The 18,058-nt window shown below is 47.0% G+C and overlaps 1 protein-coding gene across 8 annotated transcripts in view; it reads left to right on the top strand.

The window, feature by feature from the left end:
• Window positions 1-2,387: 2,387 nt before the first annotated feature.
• LOC139411730 (transducin-like enhancer protein 3-B) overlaps window positions 2,388-18,058 on the top strand; it is a 57,463-nt gene continuing 41,792 nt past the window's right edge. For 7 of the 8 annotated variants that reach the window (XM_071158414.1, XM_071158412.1, XM_071158409.1 and 4 more), the window contains exons 1-5: window positions 2,410-2,831; window positions 3,506-3,710; window positions 4,862-4,962; window positions 5,252-5,315; window positions 7,078-7,122. In XM_071158414.1, coding sequence (XP_071014515.1) covers window positions 3,687-3,710; window positions 4,862-4,962; window positions 5,252-5,315; window positions 7,078-7,122 — 234 coding nt within the window. In that variant the 5' untranslated portion in view covers window positions 2,410-2,831; window positions 3,506-3,686. Of the gene's footprint in view, window positions 2,832-3,505; window positions 3,711-4,861; window positions 4,963-5,251; window positions 5,316-7,077; window positions 7,123-18,058 lie in introns of all 8 variants that reach the window. The other variant, XM_071158408.1, reaches the window with a different exon arrangement.

Below are 18,058 nucleotides of genomic sequence, written 5' to 3'. Positions count from 1 at the left end.
TCCATGTTTTGAACTCCAACCACAGCGCACTTATGGCCAGGTAATGTTTTTTGTTGATCGTGGTTTTTTTAATGGAAACTGATCTGGGTTATTTACATAGTTTCTTTCCCATTCTTTAGTAAATTTGGTAGACTAGCAGCACTTTGGCCCAGCTGTACTATTTGGGGCCTTTTATTATGCATTCGACCTCAGCCCAGAGTCTTTATTCCAGCCCTCAACCAGCCCACGTGGGCCAGTCCAAAGTTTACAGTGAGGTAGCCAATGAGGAGTGGTCATTTTCTCCCTCCTTTGAGCGAATGACCCTGCTAGCCTCCCTGAGCGTAAACATCTGAGAGGCATCCAATTAAAGTGGTGATATCTTCAGGCGTTTGAAGGTTCATCTGAAGCAAATGCCGTTAACTTTATAATTTACACTTTAAAATGTATACCATGTTTATTTTTTCTGCTTTCAGGTCTGCACAGATGTTGTGAAAAATCTTTTTTTTTTTTTACCACATAGTGGAAAAGTCAGAATGAAATATTAGTTTGTTAACCATGTATAAAACTAGGTCGTTTTAGTGATGAAAAATATAGGCCCATTCCATATTTGACTTCTAGCATAATTCGCACTACTCTCTAGCGCGATGAATAATTTAGTGATGTTGAGTAAACAGGAGCAATAATTAGGTTCACAGACATGATGTCGACTTTGGTAATAAATCATTACCTTTATTTAGCAAACATGCATATACCCTATATTTACTTTTCTATAAGGCCATGAAGAACACTATCACGACCTCATCCTGCTTGCTTATAGGCTAGCTTTCCAAAAACAAGGGGTTAAACATGCATATACCCTATATTTACTTTTCTATAAGGCCATGAAGAACACTATCACGACCTCATCCTGCTTGCTTATAGGCTAGCTTTCCAAAAACAAGGGGTTAAACATGCATATACCCTATATTTACTTTTCTATAAGGCCATGAAGAACACTATCACGACCTCATCCTGCTTGCTTATAGGCTAGCTTTCCAAAAACAAGGGATTAAAAATGCATATAAATCTCACATTTTTGTTCTACGGAGGAAAAAAACAAACCCCAATGAAGACAGAAACTGTTGGCTGCAATGAGCCAATGTTAGAGCGAGGTAAATGCTTTGTTTTGCGGTAATACAAATGTATTCGGTGGAGGAGGGGGGAATCAAACTGATATTTAGCCCCTACTAACTCCACCCCCCCACCCTCTTTTGTTTTATGCAAGGCTCTTTTTACCACATGGTAGTGACAGATTGTTTGAGCTGGAAGGAAAAGCCATTCGAAGCTAATTAAGCAGCCATTCCAGGGACTATTTGCAGGCAGGACGGAGAGAAGCACAGGCATTTGTCAGCGCTGAGCCCCGCGTGGTATTGATTGACAGCATGGGATCCTGACTGACAGCCTTTGCTGCCTCTGGCCAATTGTAAGCGAGGAGGTAAGACAGCTGCACAGCCATTGGATAACGAACAGTGACGGGAAGGGGAGCCCCACGTGGGGCTGAGTATAGCGAGCAACACGTGATAGGCTGACTTCCTCGGGCGCAGACATGTTGTACCTTTCAGCGTTGCCGATATGAAAGCTTGTTGATGGTTAAGGTCTTATTAAAAATGTAGGTCGATCAAATCAGTCTGATCAATGAATACATTTAATCCCCAATTTCTAGTATTCGTGTTAGATTTATGCAAGGGCTATGCTTAGTAAATTCAATCATTCTTAATTAAAGGCTTTCAAAACTACGTGATGGAGCAAATCATTCATTAAACACTACAGTCCTAAATGATTAAGCTATTTGTAGGCTGGATCTTCTAAGATAGCAAATTATAGAACACATACTTTCTTCAGAGCACATTTAATGTGCTTGTGAGTTTCAGATTTCATAAACTGCACTGTAGCCTATTCTAAACGTTTAAATGAGGCAAGTAATTAGCTGATATAGAAAAATAGTTGCTTAATTGCTAGGACACTTTTTAGTCCAGAAACACAGGCATGCTCAGCATTCCAATTTGATTTTTACATTGTATCTAACATTATATGAGATTTAACCATGTGTACCATGCTGCACATGCCCATGTCTGCATCACATGAGGGATTTAATATATCAATGATTAAAAGTCAAACAGTATATTCTGACATTTGTGGCAGAAACATTTATAATTACCTTTGTTTATTACAAGTTCGTCAGGTGAATACCAGTTTAGATCCAAAATGGCGAAGATATGAGGTCATATATCACAGTCCAATGGGAACACAAGGGTACTATGTACCCCACGTGGGGACATCGCTCTCTGATAGGCTAATGCAGCTAAACTCATTCGGAGAATCCGATTGGCTTGTGAGAGGCCCTCTCGCGGCAGTTGAGTCCTCGTGTCAGTGCACAGTCTGTGTGTGGTACAGCAAGCGTTGGAAAAACTGGGTAAATCGAATGCAAGCAATTGCTTCGTTACAACATCCAACTTTTCTACGATTTAACCTCTTTTAACTTACAAAATTGTATTTGGATTTACTAGAAGACTCGTCAATAATTGCATTTATCCAAGAAAGGCTTTCTTGGAAGTTTTATGCGGTCAACAACTCGTTGTAATCGACGGCTCTCCGACGTCGGATCGGAAAGGCATTGTCGAGGCAGGTCGTGCGGCGCCACGAGATCACCGAAGTTCCAAGGCTCGGCTGGGACAAGGATTCCATGTAACCAGCGATTACTTTTGGATCATTTTTTCATTCTCATAAGGAAGGTTACCAGCCGAGGATTGTGAAAATTCGTTCAACAGAGGGATTATTGCCGTCGTAGGGGAGGGGAATCAATCGAGACAAAGGTAAAGAAGAAGACCCGAGAAGAGCCCGCTAACAAGACGGGTAGCTTTCATGGCTGGGCTACTTTGAAAACAGCAGTGTGTTTTATAACCAAGCTTGGTGGACTGAATGTCATAATCCCGCAGCCCGCTTCGTCGTATATTCTGTTTTCCAGTTGCGCTCGAACACTGCAGCTCGGCGATCAGCAAATTGTTACATTTGTTGCGAATGCAGATAATACATTGTATCGTGTTTATATATCAACTTTGATTGTAGCGAGGCTGGTCTTTTTGGTTTTGGATAAATTGTTACCCGTGCTACGCGCCTATTGTAGTTTTTTTCGTCTGCTAGTGTAGCCTATTATCACTCTAGCGTGAAGGCTTGACACGCCAACAAACCTGTCAAGCAAACCCATTTAGATATCACAATTTCCCAACATGTCGGATAAATATGTGCAAATCGAGAATAGCGGTTTATTATGACATGTCTTTTTTGAGACGGACCAGGCGATGATAGTGAGTTAAATTATAGAGGCTATAATCTGCATATGCCATTGACTAAATTCAGCAAGTATTTCCTTGCTGTCGTCACGAGCATATTTTGGAGCTATGTGCGTGTTCCGATTGCATACTCCGTTCATTTAGCTAATATCCATTCTGTTCTGCTTTTTTGTTATGTTTGTTTGTGATGGTGAAAGGAAAGGGGCTTAAAATCAACAATAAAGATCGAGAGATCGGAGGGTGGAAGTGTGTTCTCCGCGGCGGAGGATTGGCTTTGTCCGACCGCTTGTGCGCACAGGGAGGGGTGGCGGACTATCGCACATCTACTCGGATTACTGAAGTATCCCCCGATTTCCCTCAAAAAAGGATACATTCAAGATGTATCCACAGGGCCGGCATCCGGTAAGTATCCCAGCTCTTGAGATTATTATGCGAATTCATGCAAATGTACCGCCTTCAAAATAATTAGCTTGTCAGACACGAGCTCGTGATCTGCACCTTACTATTTATGGTCTGCACGTCGAGTAGCCTAGTCCCTTTATGACGCTCGACAACACGTTTCGACAGGAAACTGCAAATAAACAATCGATTCACGTATAATATTCTTATGAGCAGTTTTAATAACGAAAGACGGCCAATATGTAAGAGGGGAAAAATTATATTTTCAGAGCGAATATTTTTTCCCCCTCTAAATTCCTCCAAACTGCTGCATTGAAGCAGTGACGGAAATGCTGTAATTATCGAGCTTACTGCACGGCATCATTGGCATGCATTGAATTCCTCACAAATCAGGTTGTGATTTTCCCCTCCCTCTCTCTCTCTCCGCTCACCCCCCTTCCCGTGCTCTTTGAGGACGGGCGCACTGACCCGCCTCTGTCATCGCACTCTTGAGTGATAGTGGTTCTTCCCACCATTATAAAAGCGGCCACCAGGCAGGGCTCAAGGGAACGTTTGGGTACCACACTGACAAACCACCATTCAGCAGCAGAAATCATTTTACACGGAAGAGAGAGAGAGAGAGGCCTATAGGAGAAGGAGGCTAAGAAAGCATGATGAAGGAGGATGATACTATTTTTTCCATCTTTCTGTTGCTATTGATTATAAATAGACTTATGTTATAGAAATGGGTTGAGATCTAGGCGTGATGTGTTGTAGCCTGTTATGTTATAGAAATGGGCTGAGATCTAGGCGTGATGTGTTGTAGCCTGTTATGTTATAGAAATGGGCTGAGATCTAGGCGTGATGTGTTGTAGCCTGTTATGTTATAGAAATGGGCTGAGATCTAGGCGTGATGTGTTGTAGCCTGTTATGTTATAGAAATGGGCTGAGATCTAGGCGTGATGTGTTGTAGCCTGTTATGTTATAGAAATGGGCTGAGATCTAGGCGTGATGTGTTGTAGCCTGTTATGTTATAGAAATGGGCTGAGATCTAGGCGTGATGTGTTGTAGCCTGTTATGGTATAGAAATGGGTTGAGATCTGGGCGTGATGTAATAGGTGTGGCTGCACTACCACTTCATTGGGGTTATTGATATCAACATTGCTTTTCTCTAGGCACCACACCAACCAGGGCAGCCTGGCTTCAAGTTCACCGTGGCCGAGTCCTGCGACAGGATCAAAGACGAGTTTCAGTTCCTGCAGGCCCAGTACCACAGGTAATGACATCCATTGTTAGAGGATGTACTTTAGCTGAAAGAACCAGGCTAGGCTACTCATGATCAATCTAGTTAGAGATGTCTGCTAACACTGGGCTAACACTGGTAATATCAAGTTGATTTTGGGTATGTAGAATTTAGATTTTTCACATGGTACAACTATATTGAGTGATTATGGTGTATTGTGTTTCTAACCAAAGATTTCTGTGAAATGGACTAACATGTATTAATTATGTAATAAAACATCAATATTGGCTAATAATAATGGACCATATTTCTCATCTTTCAGTCTCAAAGTGGAGTACGACAAACTGGCCAATGAGAAGACAGAGATGCAGCGTCACTATGTCATGGTAAGAATATCACACTACATACAAGTACAATCACTTCCTGGAACTAAAACCCTGCATGTGATGGTTAGTAAGATGTGTTATTATTTTCCCTCCGATGAAACGGTAGCAACCGTGTTTGTTTGCAGAGGCAATTTGAGTTAAATTTTTGGGTGTATTTGAGATTGTTGACTCATGATCATCCCTGTGTGGTGATTGTCCAGAAAGGGACATTGGGGCCTCCTGTGATTGGAGGAAGTGTGTGTGTGTGCGCCTATAGAGAAGGAGTGGGTGGGGGTTGTTGTGAATCTCCACCAGAGGTCAAATGTCCGGCCGTTGATAACAGGGCGTGACGGACGGGGCTTTGTGATGATGGGGGGGGTCATAATGGCTCCATGGCCTCTTTTATGCCTCTGACCCCCTAAGGGTTAATGACTGGCCTGCTGGCTTTGTGTGTGAAGCTGATTATTTAGGGCAGTATTCTCCCAGAGTGAGCTATGGCCTATGGGCCTTCACATACCCAGGGCCTTCCTGACACATCCAGGGCCTTCTAAGACACCTAGGGCTCTCATTAAGGATGGAGAGAGTTTGTGGAGGGGGATAGAAGGGACCCCCTGGCCAGGTAGACAACTAGTTAGTCACGGTGGAGTATGGCATTTTATATTTTAGCCTAGCTGTTTAGCGGTGGCCTCTTATCCGGGATGACTTGCAGACAATACTGTGGCCTATGGCTGAATGACCTCATCAAGTAGAGGACATAGTCAAGTGAAGTATTACCATTAAAAAAAATATATATAGCACTATTAACCTTTACATTGTTGCCATTTAGAATGTGACTTAACTCCAAAACAACAGCTCCAACTGATCCACGTTCAAACATTCCCTTTTTAACAAATAAAAATCATTTTCAACGCCCCCCATGATCAAATAGAAATTGTAAGTGTAGATGGTACAACGTTATTTGTATTTACTGTCAAGCTACAACATTGATCCAACTCAAAGAGCCTAGCTGAGGTTCTGGGTAACACAAAAAGGGCTGGTGAATGAATGGAAAATAACCAGTCAGTCCCTAGACATGATGTAACAGAGGCCAAACTCTGAGCTGAGGCCCCATGCATATAAACTCCTCTTATCTTATTTGTCCACGCCAGGATTGACTTTAACCAAACGCACTGGTACGTTAGTTAAACATTATTTTTTTATTCTGAGGAAATGCATGCACCGGTTTAGCGGTAGTGTGTGAGAGGGGGGTTGTTAGATAAACAGGATGGACTAACTAGGCCTCATCTGGCAGCCGCCAGTTCACGCCCTGATAGTGAGTATCGCTATGGATGTCTAATCTACGATTGACAACAATCTATTTGTTTTGAAAGACTCGTATTTCGCCAGACTGATTGAGTTAGCAACGTAGCATTTTAAAATCGGACTGTGCTCAAAAGAAGTGGATTGGAGTCCTGTAGCTTAGCATTTACCCTATCCACTCAGACACGGTTCACCTCGCTCACCCCCTAGACTCCCAAAAAGAGCTCGAAGAACAAAGAAAAGGATAGAAATAGAGGGAGAAGTAGAGGGATCACTACAGCCTTTGAGCCGGCCTGGGTGGAGGATTTCAAGTGTTAATCAGTAAAGGGCTACGACAGCTAGTTCTCTCCCTTTAGCCATGCTCAGGAGTCCATCATTCTGACATGCAGACTGCTTCCCATGGAAATGTCACCAATGTTTGATATTCTAACTAGTAAATGAATGGGATGTGAATGTTTCATTGTGTGACTCTTGTCTTTTCCAGTACTATGAGATGTCCTATGGGCTGAACATTGAGATGCACAAACAGGTATGTATCATTATCCTCATCTGTCTACTTTTAAAGAGTGGTTGTTAGTATATGGTCTCTCTATCTGTCCAGCGTATGGGTTCTCTATCTGTCCAGCGTATGGGTTCTCTATCTGTCCAGCGTATGGGTTCTCTATCTGTCCAGCGTATGGGTTCTCTATCTGTCCAGCGTATGGGTTCTCTATCTGTCCAGCGTATGGGTTCTCTATCTGTCCAGCGTATGGGTTCTCTATCTGTCCAGCGTATGGGTTCTCTATCTGTCCAGCGTATGGGTTCTCTATCTGTCCAGCGTATGGGTTCTCTATCTGTCCAGCGTATGGGTTCTCTATCTGTCCAGCGTATGGGTTCTCTATCTGTCCAGCGTATGGGTTCTCTATCGGTCCAGCGTATGGGCTCTCTATCGGTCCAGCGTATGGGCTCTCTATCGGTCCAGCGTATGGGCTCTCTATCGGTCCAGCGTATGGGCTCTCTATCGGTCCAGCGTATGGGTTCTCTATCGGTCCAGCGTATGGGTTCTCTATCTGTCCAGCGTATGGGTTCTCTATCTGTCCAGCGTATGGGTTCTCTATCTGTCCAGCGTATGGGTTCTCTATCTGTCCAGCGTATGGGGACTCTATCGGTCCAGCGTATGGGTTCTCTATCTGTCCAGCGTATGGGCTCTCTATCGGTCCAGCGTATGGGCTCTCTATCGGTCCAGCGTATGGGCTCTCTATCTGTCCAGCGTATGGGTTCTCTATCCGTCCAGCGTATGGGTTCTCTATCTGTCCAGCGTATGGGCTCTCTATCGGTCCAGCGTATGGGCTCTCTATCGGTCCAGCGTATGGGGCCTCTATCGGTCCAGCGTATGGGTTCTCTATCTGTCCAGCGTATGGGCTCTCTATCGGTCCAGCGTATGGGTTCTCTATCCGTCCAGCGTATGGGTTCTCTATCTGTCCAGCGTATGGGTTCTCTATCTGTCCAGCGTATGGGTTCTCTATCTGTCCAGCGTATGGGTTCTCTATCTGTCCAGCGTATGGGTTCTCTATCTGTCCAGCGTATGGGTTCTCTATCTGTCCAGCGTATGGGTTCTCTATCGGTCCAGCGTATGGGTTCTCTATCTGTCCAGCGTATGGGTTCTCTATCTGTCCAGCGTATGGGTTCTCTATCTGTCCAGCGTATGGGTTCTCTATCTGTCCAGCGTATGGGTTCTCTATCGGTCCAGCGTATGGGTTCTCTATCTGTCCAGCGTATGGGTTCTCTATCGGTCCAGCGTATGGGTTCTCTATCGGTCCAGCGTATGGGTTCTCTATCCGTCCAGCGTATGGGTTCTCTATCCGTCCAGCGTATGGGTTCTCTATCCGTCCAGCGTATGGGTTCTCTATCGGTCCAGCGTATGGGCTCTCTATCGGTCCAGCGTATGGGCTCTCTATCTGTCCAGCGTATGGGCTCTCTATCTGTCCAGCGTATGGGCTCTCTATCTGTCCAGCGTATGGGTTCTCTATCTGTCCAGCGTATGGGTTCTCTATCTGTCCAGCGTATGGGTTCTCTATCTGTCCAGCGTATGGGTTCTCTATCTGTCCAGCGTATGGGTTCTCTATCTGTCCAGCGTATGGGTTCTCTATCGGTCCAGCGTATGGGTTCTCTATCGGTCCAGCGTATGGGCCTCTGTCAGTTCAGTGAAGGAAGATGGTGACATCGGCTTGTGAGTCATTGAGTATGTTTACATGCACAATAATAATGTGATATTAAACTGATTATGGCAGTAGGCACCTGCTTTTCTGAGCAATTATTAGGACATGTAAACACCGGTGTTCCAGTGGTGTATTTGATCTGTGCCTGTGCTGGCACCAGCCGAGAGCCTCCCTCTTGTTCCAGTGGTGTATTTGATCTGTGCCTGTGCTGGCACCAGCCGAGAGCCTCCCTCTTGTTCCAGTGGTGTATTTGATCTGTGCCTGTGCTGGCACCAGCCGAGAGCCTCCCTCTTGTTCCAGTGGTGTATTTGATCTGCGACTGTGCTGGCACCAGCTGAGAGCCTCCTTCTTGTTCCAATGGTGTATTTGATCTGCGCCTGTGCTGGCACCAGCCGAGAGCCTCCCTCTTGTTCCAGTGGTGTATTTGATCTGTGCCTGTGCTGGCACCAGCCGAGAGCCTCCCTCTTGTTCCAGTGGTGTATTTGATCTGTGCCTGTGCTGGCACCAGCCGAGAGCCTCCCTCTTGTTCCAGTGGTGTATTTGATCTGTGCCTGTGCTGGCACCAGCCGTGAGCCTCCCTCTTTAGCGCCAGACAAGTTCTGAACAACTGAATGCATGTGTCTTAGAAATAGTTTTCCCTTACAAACTTTATATGTCCAAACTGAGAATCAAATCGGCTTCCCAAAAATAACAGTCGCTGTGGTAGAACGTTTATTTTGATTGGTGATTTTCTGCATTTATCAGAGTGCCATCAGGTAGCCTGATTTCAGATGTGTCCATGGAAACAGGATTATTATTATTAGGGAAATTTGTTTTTCTTGTAAATAATGTAAATGTTTTAATCAAACTATTATATTAATCTGATTATTCACAAATAATCACACTGTGTGTCTGTTTTGTAGGGGATTGGAAAGCAAGAGCTATGATTGTTCAATGACACAGACACACAACCTTAGTCGATGCCCTCAGTCTTAAATGCTTTAAATGCTTCTCAGTCACACAGGCACAGACACACACCTCACATTCTCATTGCCTCCTGAAAAACGCACGCACACACACATACGAGACCTTAGTCTATGCCCTCAGTCATAAACACACACACAAACACACACCGACTCCCTTCCTGTCTGTGAAAACGCTGACGGGCTAAACAGCGAGCGGGGCAGGCGGCCTGATGGGGCTGCTTTGATAAGATTAAAGTGAAGTCTGGCGAGGACTGAGTGTGTGTGTGTGTGTTTCTCCCAGTGACGAGTCTGACTCAACTAAAGGCAGCATGCAGAGCCAGCCAGTCTAAAACCTCATTAGGTCCGCTGCCTCTCAGCAGAAAGTATTCATCAGCAGTAGAAGCCAACCAGAGGGCTCCCTCAGCCTCAGCCTGGCTGTGAGTGGAGGAGACATTAGACCTGCCTCACTACTGGAGAAACAGACAAAATGGCCGCCTTAGAGAGCGGAAGGGGGAACGCTGCTCAGTCAAACAGTCTGTCAATATCCACCGGGCCGTGAAGCGGGCTTTTTTAGTGGCGAGGTGATTTGTGGCATCTATCACACGCAGTCTTCTCTAGTCTCCCTCTGGTTCCTTTCATCTCTCTTCTGTCTTTCCTGGCTTCTCGCTCTTTCCTTGTTTATTTTCCTCCTCTTTACCCCCCACCCCCTTCTCAGTGTGATGTGAAGTGAGAGATGGGCTGTGCCTGTGTGTCATTAGCACTGTAATATGATGTATGAACATGGGCTTTAGGCAGGCTGGTCGAGGAGGAGGGGATGGGCTTTAGGCAGGCTGGTCGAGGAGGAGGGGATGGGCTTAAGGCAGGCTGGTCGAGGAGGAGGGGATGGGCTTTAGGCAGGCTGGTCGAGGAGGAGGGGATGGGCTTTAGGCAGGCTGGTCGAGGAGGAGGGGATGGGCTTTAGGCAGGCTGGTCGAGGAGGAGGGGATGGGCTTTAGGCAGGCTGGTCGAGGAGGAGGGGATGGGCTTTAGGCAGGCTGGTCGAGGAGGAGGGGATGGGCTTTAGGCAGGCTGGTCGAGGAGGGGAGGGGCTTTAGGCAGGCTGGTCGAGGAGGGGATGGGCTATAGGCGGGCTGGTCGAGGAGGGGAGAGGGGAACTGGCTGTCTTGCAAGGTTAATGGCATCAGTGGGAGGATGGTGGATTGGAGCAGCATAGCTGATTTATCAGGATGAGAAGTGTGTGCGTGCGTATGTGCGTCTGCATATTTTTGTGTGTGTGCCAAATGTGTCCCACGGGGAACTAGATCCCCTAGAAGGTTCTGTCAGGCTCTTATCACTGATAGGAGTTGGAACGAGGGAGGGAGGATGGGAGGTGGAAGAGGGAGGATGGGAGGTGGACGAGCGAGGAAGGATGGGTGGTGGGAAGAGGATGGGTGGTGGAAAGAGGATGGGAGGATGGGTGGTGGGAAGAGGATGGGAGGATGGGAGGTGGGAAGAGCGAGGGAGGATGGGAGGTGGGAAGAGCGAGGGAGGATGGGAGGTGGGAAGAGCGAGGGAGGATGGGAGGTGGGAAGAGCGAGGGAGGATTGGAGGTAAACAGAGGGAGGATGGGAGGTGGGAAGAGCGAGTGAGGATGGGAGGTGGGAAGAGCGAGTGAGGATGGGAGGTGGGAAGAGCGAGTGAGGATGGGAGGTGGGAAGAGCGAGGGAGGATGGGAGGTGGGAAGAGCGAGGGAGGATGGGAGGTGGGAAGAGCGAGGGAGGATGGGAGGTGGGAAGAGCGAGTGAGGATGGGAGGTAAACAGAGGGAGGATGGGAGGTGGGAAGAGCGAGGGAGGATGGGAGGTGGGAAGAGCGAGGGAGGATGGGAGGTGGGAAGAGCGAGGGAGGATGGGAGGTAAACAGAGGGAGGATGGGAGGTGGGAAGAGCGAGGGAGGATGGGAGGTGGGAAGAGCGAGGGAGGATGGGAGGTGGGAAGAGCGAGGGAGGATGGGAGGTAAACAGAGGGAGGATGGGAGGTGGGAAGAGCGAGTGAGGCTGGGAGGTGGGAAGAGCGAGGGAGGATTGGAGGTAAACAGAGGGAGGATGGAACTGCTGTGTAAACATGTTAATGGACTGGCCCTCTCCCTCGCTCGCCTTTTCTTCATCAATAAGACCAATGGAGTCTAGTGAGTGGTGTGAATAATGAATGATCGCTCCCCACTGAACACATCAGTCTGGCGTAAACAGTGAGCATCTCTCCTCTTATCCAGGTTACTAGTGGTGAAGGGAGGGGAGAGGAGGCGTAAACAGTGAGCATCTCTCCTCTTATCCAGGTTACTAGTGGTGAAGGGAGGGGAGAGGAGGTGTAAACAGTGAGCATCTCTCCTCTTATCCAGGTTACTAGTGGTGAAGGGAGGGGAGAAGAGGTGTAAACAGTGAGCATCTCTCCTCTTATCCAGGTTACTAGTGGTGAAGGGAGGGGAGAAGAGGTGTAAACAGTGAGCATCTCTCCTCTTATCCAGGTTACTAGTGGTGAAGGGAGGGGAGAGGAGGTGTAAACAGTGAGCATCTCCTTCCTCTTATCCAGGTTACTAGTGGTGAAGGGAGGGGAGAGGAGGTGTAAACAGTGAGCATCTCTCCTCTTATCCAGGTTACTAGTGGTGAAGGGAGGGGAGAAGAGGTGTAAACAGTGAGCATCTCTCCTCTTATCCAGGTTACTAGTGGTGAAGGGAGGGGAGAAGAGGTGTAAACAGTGAGCATCTCTCCTCTTATCCAGGTTACTAGTGGTGAAGGGAGGGGAGAGGAGGCGTAAACAGTGAGCATCTCTCCTCTTATCCAGGTTACTAGTGGTGAAGGGAGGGGAGAAGAGGTGTAAACAGTGAGCATCTCTCCTCTTATCCAGGTTACTAGTGGTGAAGGGGAGAGGAGGTGTAAACGGTGAGCATCTCCTTCCTCTTATCCAGGTTACTAGTGGTGAAGGGAGGGGAGAAGAGGTGTAAACAGTGAGCATCTCTCCTCTTATCCAGGTTACTAGTGGTGAAGGGAGGGGAGAGGAGGTGTAAACAGTGAGCATCTCCTTCCTCTTATCCAGGTTACTAGTGGTGAAGGGAGGGGAGAGGAGGTGTAAACAGTGAGCATCTCTCCTCTTATCCAGGTTACTAGTGGTGAAGGGGAGAGGAGGTGTAAACAGTGAGCATCTCTCCTCTTATCCAGGTTACTAGTGGTGAAGGGAGGGGAGAGGAGGTGTAAACAGTGAGCATCTCTCCTCTTATCCAGGTTACTAGTGGTGAAGAGAGGGGAGAGGAGGTGTAAACAGTGAGCATCTCTCCTCTTATCCAGGTTACTAGTGGTGAAGAGAGGGGAGAAGAGGTGTAAACAGTGAGCATCTCTCCTCTTATCCAGGTTACTAGTGGTGAAGAGAGGGGAGAAGAGGTGTAAACAGTGAGCATCTCTCCTCTTATCCAGGTTACTAGTGGTGAAGAGAGGGGAGAAGAGGTGTAAACAGTGAGCATCTCTCCTCTTATCCAGGTTACTAGTGGTGAAGGGAGGGGAGAGGAGGTGTAAACAGTGAGCATCTCTCTTATCCAGGTTACTAGTGGTGAAGGGACGGGAGGGGAGAGGAAGTGTAAACAGTGAGCATCTCTCCTCTTATCCAGGTTACTAGTGGTGAAGGGAGGGGAGAGGAGGTGTAAACAGTGAGCATCTCTCTTATCCAGGTTACTAGTGGTGAAGGGAAGGGAGGGGAGAGGAAGTGTAAACAGTGAGCATCTCTCCTCTTATCCAGGTTACTAGTGGTGAAGGGAGGGGAGAGGAAGTGTAAACAGTGAGCATCTCTCCTCTTATCCAGGTTACTAGTGGTGAAGGGAGGGGAGAGGAGGTGTAAACAGTGAGCATCTCCTTCCTGTGTGTGTGTGTGCGCTCCCTTCAAACACACATGGATATGCGTATATACAAAGCTGCATGTACATAATATAAACATACTTCTAGTCCAACACATCCTGGCGGTGTCCCGGGTGGGTCGGCAGCGCAGGGCTCTATGGGGGGTCGGCAGCGCAGGGCTCTGGCAGCCATGGTGGGGGGGGGGGGTTGTTTTGACAGAGCTCTTATGATGATGCGGCGGCGTGGGGTGTCAAGGGTGGTGCGGGGCGGAGATAATCATCCTCGCTTCGCTGTCAATAAGTGATTTTAATTAGCGCAGCTCATTAGGCTGCCACGGCAACGAGGCCCTCTGAGCTCTGTGTGTCAGTGTGAGGAGTTCAGAGGGTACTCCATCTTATTCGCTGCTTAGTTTCTCTCTCATATTTCCTCTCTCTCTCATATTTCCCCTCTCTCTCTGTTGCTCTGATTGAAAACCTGGGCTTTCTTCCTCAGGCGCTCTGTTTTTCCACTGTGTGTTTGCTCAATTCCTCCCCTGCTTGTAGATAACGAGGCTTCACAGAGAGGGAGCTTTATTTAGGGAAGTCCTGTTTGTGGCCTGAGTGGGAGGGAGAGGTGCGTGTGCGTGTGAGTGAGAGAGCTTGTTCAAATGAATCATTTCCACAGGATTCTAGGAATTGTTTGCCAAGGTGATGATAGTCGACTTGTCTGTGAGCCAAAACAAACGGCCTGGGAGAACACACACATGGATGGAGGTTACTGGTGTCTGTGAAACGTGCTTCATCATTCTGGTCAGCCTGGATCTGCTGCTACAGTCCCACAAGACAATGAAGGTCTCGTTGAAGCCGCTTTGTGTTACACAACCACCCCACTGGGTTTTATGTGTCAGTCAGAATGCTGATCCAGTGGAATGGACAAGTATCTGGTTGCAGGGATAATTGAAGGAAATATTGTGTGTCTGTCTGTTCTCCAGGCCCCTAATGAACTGTGATTTGTAGAAATCATAGAAAAACAGTTTTCTATGCTCCTTGTTACAGGATGGAGGATGGTGTGAGTTAGCCCTCCCTCCTGGGTGTGTGTGTCAGGTTCCAGTAGCATCTGTCTCAGGTCTCAGTAGTGTGTCCCTGCCTATTAGGAGTGGCCCCTGGCCTAGCTCCCATCCAATCAACAGGGAGGTAAATGCATACATCAATAAACTGTTAGACCCCGATCTGCTGCACATGAACAATGAGCGTCTGGGAGGAGGGATCTGCTGCATATGAACAATGAGGGGCCGGGAGGAGGGATCTGCTGCACATGAACAATGAGGGTCTGGGAGGAGGGATCTGCTGCACATGAACAATGAGGGGCTGGGAGGAGGGATCTGCTGCACATGAACAATGAGGGGCTGGGAGGAGGGATATGCTGCACATGAACAATGAGGGGCTGGGAGGAGGGATCTGCTGCACATGAACAATGAGGGGCCGGGAGGAGGGATCTGCTGCACATGAACAATGAGGGGCCGGGAGGAGGGATCTGCTGCTCATGAAAAATGAGGTGCTGCTAGTGAGGCAGAGGATTGCAATGATAGCCGAGTAGCGTGACGTCTTTGAGCCGGAGAGGGAAATGTGTGTGGATCATAAACCACTGTGTGTCTCTCGTTCAGCGTGTGACACTGTGACTCCCCGTCACCGGTGGGTTTCCTGCCAATTGAAACCTCATCAGTCTCGTCCTCTCCACTCGGCTAGCGGCTTCCAGCGACAAACAGGCAAATGGTTTTCAACACAGAGCTGTTGACAAGGCCATCCTCTGAGAGGCCTCTATACTAGCAGCACCAGACAGCTCCGAGCCACTGAGTACCTGTAATTGTGGAGCCGGAGTGAACAGCCTTTACTGCCACGCTGCTCAAGGGCTTGGTTTTCATTGGCTTAAAGTGACAATACCCTATTTTATCCGCCTCCTGGCCTAAAAGCTGTTGGCGTTGAGTCGACCACACTCGTTGGCACCATTTTGTTTCTCTGGTCTCCAACATATGAATGTGATGGGGGGATCTATACAGTTATGTATTGGGGTAATATTCTATTATAAGGTCCCTGGTAATGGACAGGTGTTATGAGGTAGTATTACTTACTGAATGAGTGTAGTGAAAGTAGCTCTTCCACAAGTGTCCATGAAATGACATCTGACTAGTATTCTACTGAAACTCTGCTACTTGTCCCCTCTATGTTTACTGGCTAGTGATTCGCTCCTGACATCTGACTAGTATTCTACTGAAACTCTGCTACTTGTCCCCTCTATGTTTACTGGATAGTGATTCGCTCCTGACATCTGACTAGTATTCTACTGAAACTCTGCTACTTGTCCCCTCTATGTTTACTGGATAGTGATTCGCTCCTGACATCTGACTAGTATTCTACTGAAACTCTGCTACTTGTCCCCTCTATGTTTACTGGATAGTGATTCGCTCCTGACATCTGACTAGTATTCTACTGAAACTCTGCTACTTGTCCCCTCTATGTTTACTGGATAGTGATTCGCTCCTGACATCTGACTAGTATTCTACTGAAACTCTGCTACTTGTCCCCTCTATGTTTACTGGATAGTGATTCGCTCCTGACATCTGACTAGTATTCTACTGAAACTCTGCTACTTGTCCCCTCTGTTTACTGGCTAGTGATTCGCTCCTGACATCTGACTAGTATTCTACTGAAACTCTGCTACTTGTCCCCTCTATGTTTACTGGCTAGTGATTCGCTCCTGACATCTGAGTAGTATTCTACTGAAACTCTGCTACTTGTCCCCTCTATGTTTACTGGCTAGTGATTCGCTCCTGACATCTGACCAGTATTCTACTGAAACTCTGCTACTTGTCCCCTCTATGTTTACTGGCTAGTGATTCGCTCCTGACATCTGACTAGTATTCTACTGAAACTCTGCTACTTGTCCCCTCTATGTTTACTGGCTAGTGATTCGCTCCTGACATCTGACTAGTATTCTACTGAAACTCTGCTACTTGTCCCCTCTATTTTTACTGGATAGTGATTCGCTCCTGACATCTGACTAGTATTCTACTGAAACTCTGCTACTTGTCCCCTCTATGTTTACTGGATAGTGATTCGCTCCTGACATCTGACTAGTATTCTACTGAAACTCTGCTACTTGTCCCCTCTATGTTTACTGGATAGTGATTCGCTCCTGACATCTGACTAGTATTCTACTGAAACTCTGCTACTTGTCCCCTCTATGTTTACTGGATAGTGATTCGCTCCTGACATCTGACTAGTATTCTACTGAAACTCTGCTACTTGTCCCCTCTGTTTACTGGCTAGTGATTCGCTCCTGACATCTGACTAGTATTCTACTGAAACTCTGCTACTTGTCCCCTCTATGTTTACTGGCTAGTGATTCGCTCCTGACATCTGAGTAGTATTCTACTGAAACTCTGCTACTTGTCCCCTCTATGTTTACTGGCTAGTGATTCGCTCCTGACATCTGACCAGTATTCTACTGAAACTCTGCTACTTGTCCCCTCTATGTTTACTGGCTAGTGATTCGCTCCTGACATCTGAGTAGTATTCTACTGAAACTCTGCTACTTGTCCCCTCTATGTTTACTGGCTAGTGATTCGCTCCTGACATCTGACTAGTATTCTACTGAAACTCTGCTACTTGTCCCCTCTATGTTTACTGGCTAGTGATTCGCTCCTGACATCTGACCAGTATTCTACTGAAACTCTGCTACTTGTCCCCTCTATGTTTACTGGCTAGTGATTCGCTCCTGACATCTGACCAGTATTCTACTGAAACTCTGCTACTTGTCCCCTCTATGTTTACTGGCTAGTGATTCGCTCCTGACATCTGAGTAGTATTCTACTGAAACTCTGCTACTTGTCCCCTCTATGTTTACTGGCTAGTGATTCGCTCCTGACATCTGACCAGTATTCTACTGAAACTCTGCTACTTGTCCCCTCTATGTTTACTGGCTAGTGATTCGCTCCTGACATCTGAGTAGTATTCTACTGAAACTCTGCTACTTGTCCCCTCTATGTTTACTGGCTAGTGATTCGCTCCTGACATCTGACCAGTATTCTACTGAAACTCTGCTACTTGTCCCCTCTATGTTTACTGGCTAGTGATTCACTCCTGACATCTGACTAGTATTCTACTGAAACTCTGCTACTTGTCCCCTCTATGTTTACTGGCTAGTGATTCACTCCTGACATCTGACTAGTATTCTACTGAAACTCTGCTACTATGTTTACTGGCTAGTGATTCACTCCTGACATCTGAGTAGTTCTGTCCTTTTGACAGAAAGAAACACTGTTATATCAGCTGTCTGTTTTGAATGGAGTTCCCTGGATGCTTTTGAATGGAGTTCTCTGGATGCTTTAGAATGGAGTTCTCTGGATGCTTTTGGTCAGTTGTATCTTAGGCCTTTTCAAAGGAGAGAGGATGCCTGCCGCTGAGGAGAAAAGACAAGATTAGTGACA

The sequence above is a fragment of the Oncorhynchus clarkii genome, chromosome 6 (genome assembly GCF_045791955.1).
Source record: "Oncorhynchus clarkii lewisi isolate Uvic-CL-2024 chromosome 6, UVic_Ocla_1.0, whole genome shotgun sequence".
Taxonomy (NCBI): Eukaryota; Metazoa; Chordata; class Actinopteri; order Salmoniformes; family Salmonidae; genus Oncorhynchus; species Oncorhynchus clarkii.
Note: the sequence above shows the minus strand (reverse complement) of the source record. Positions and strands in the feature narration are given on the sequence as shown.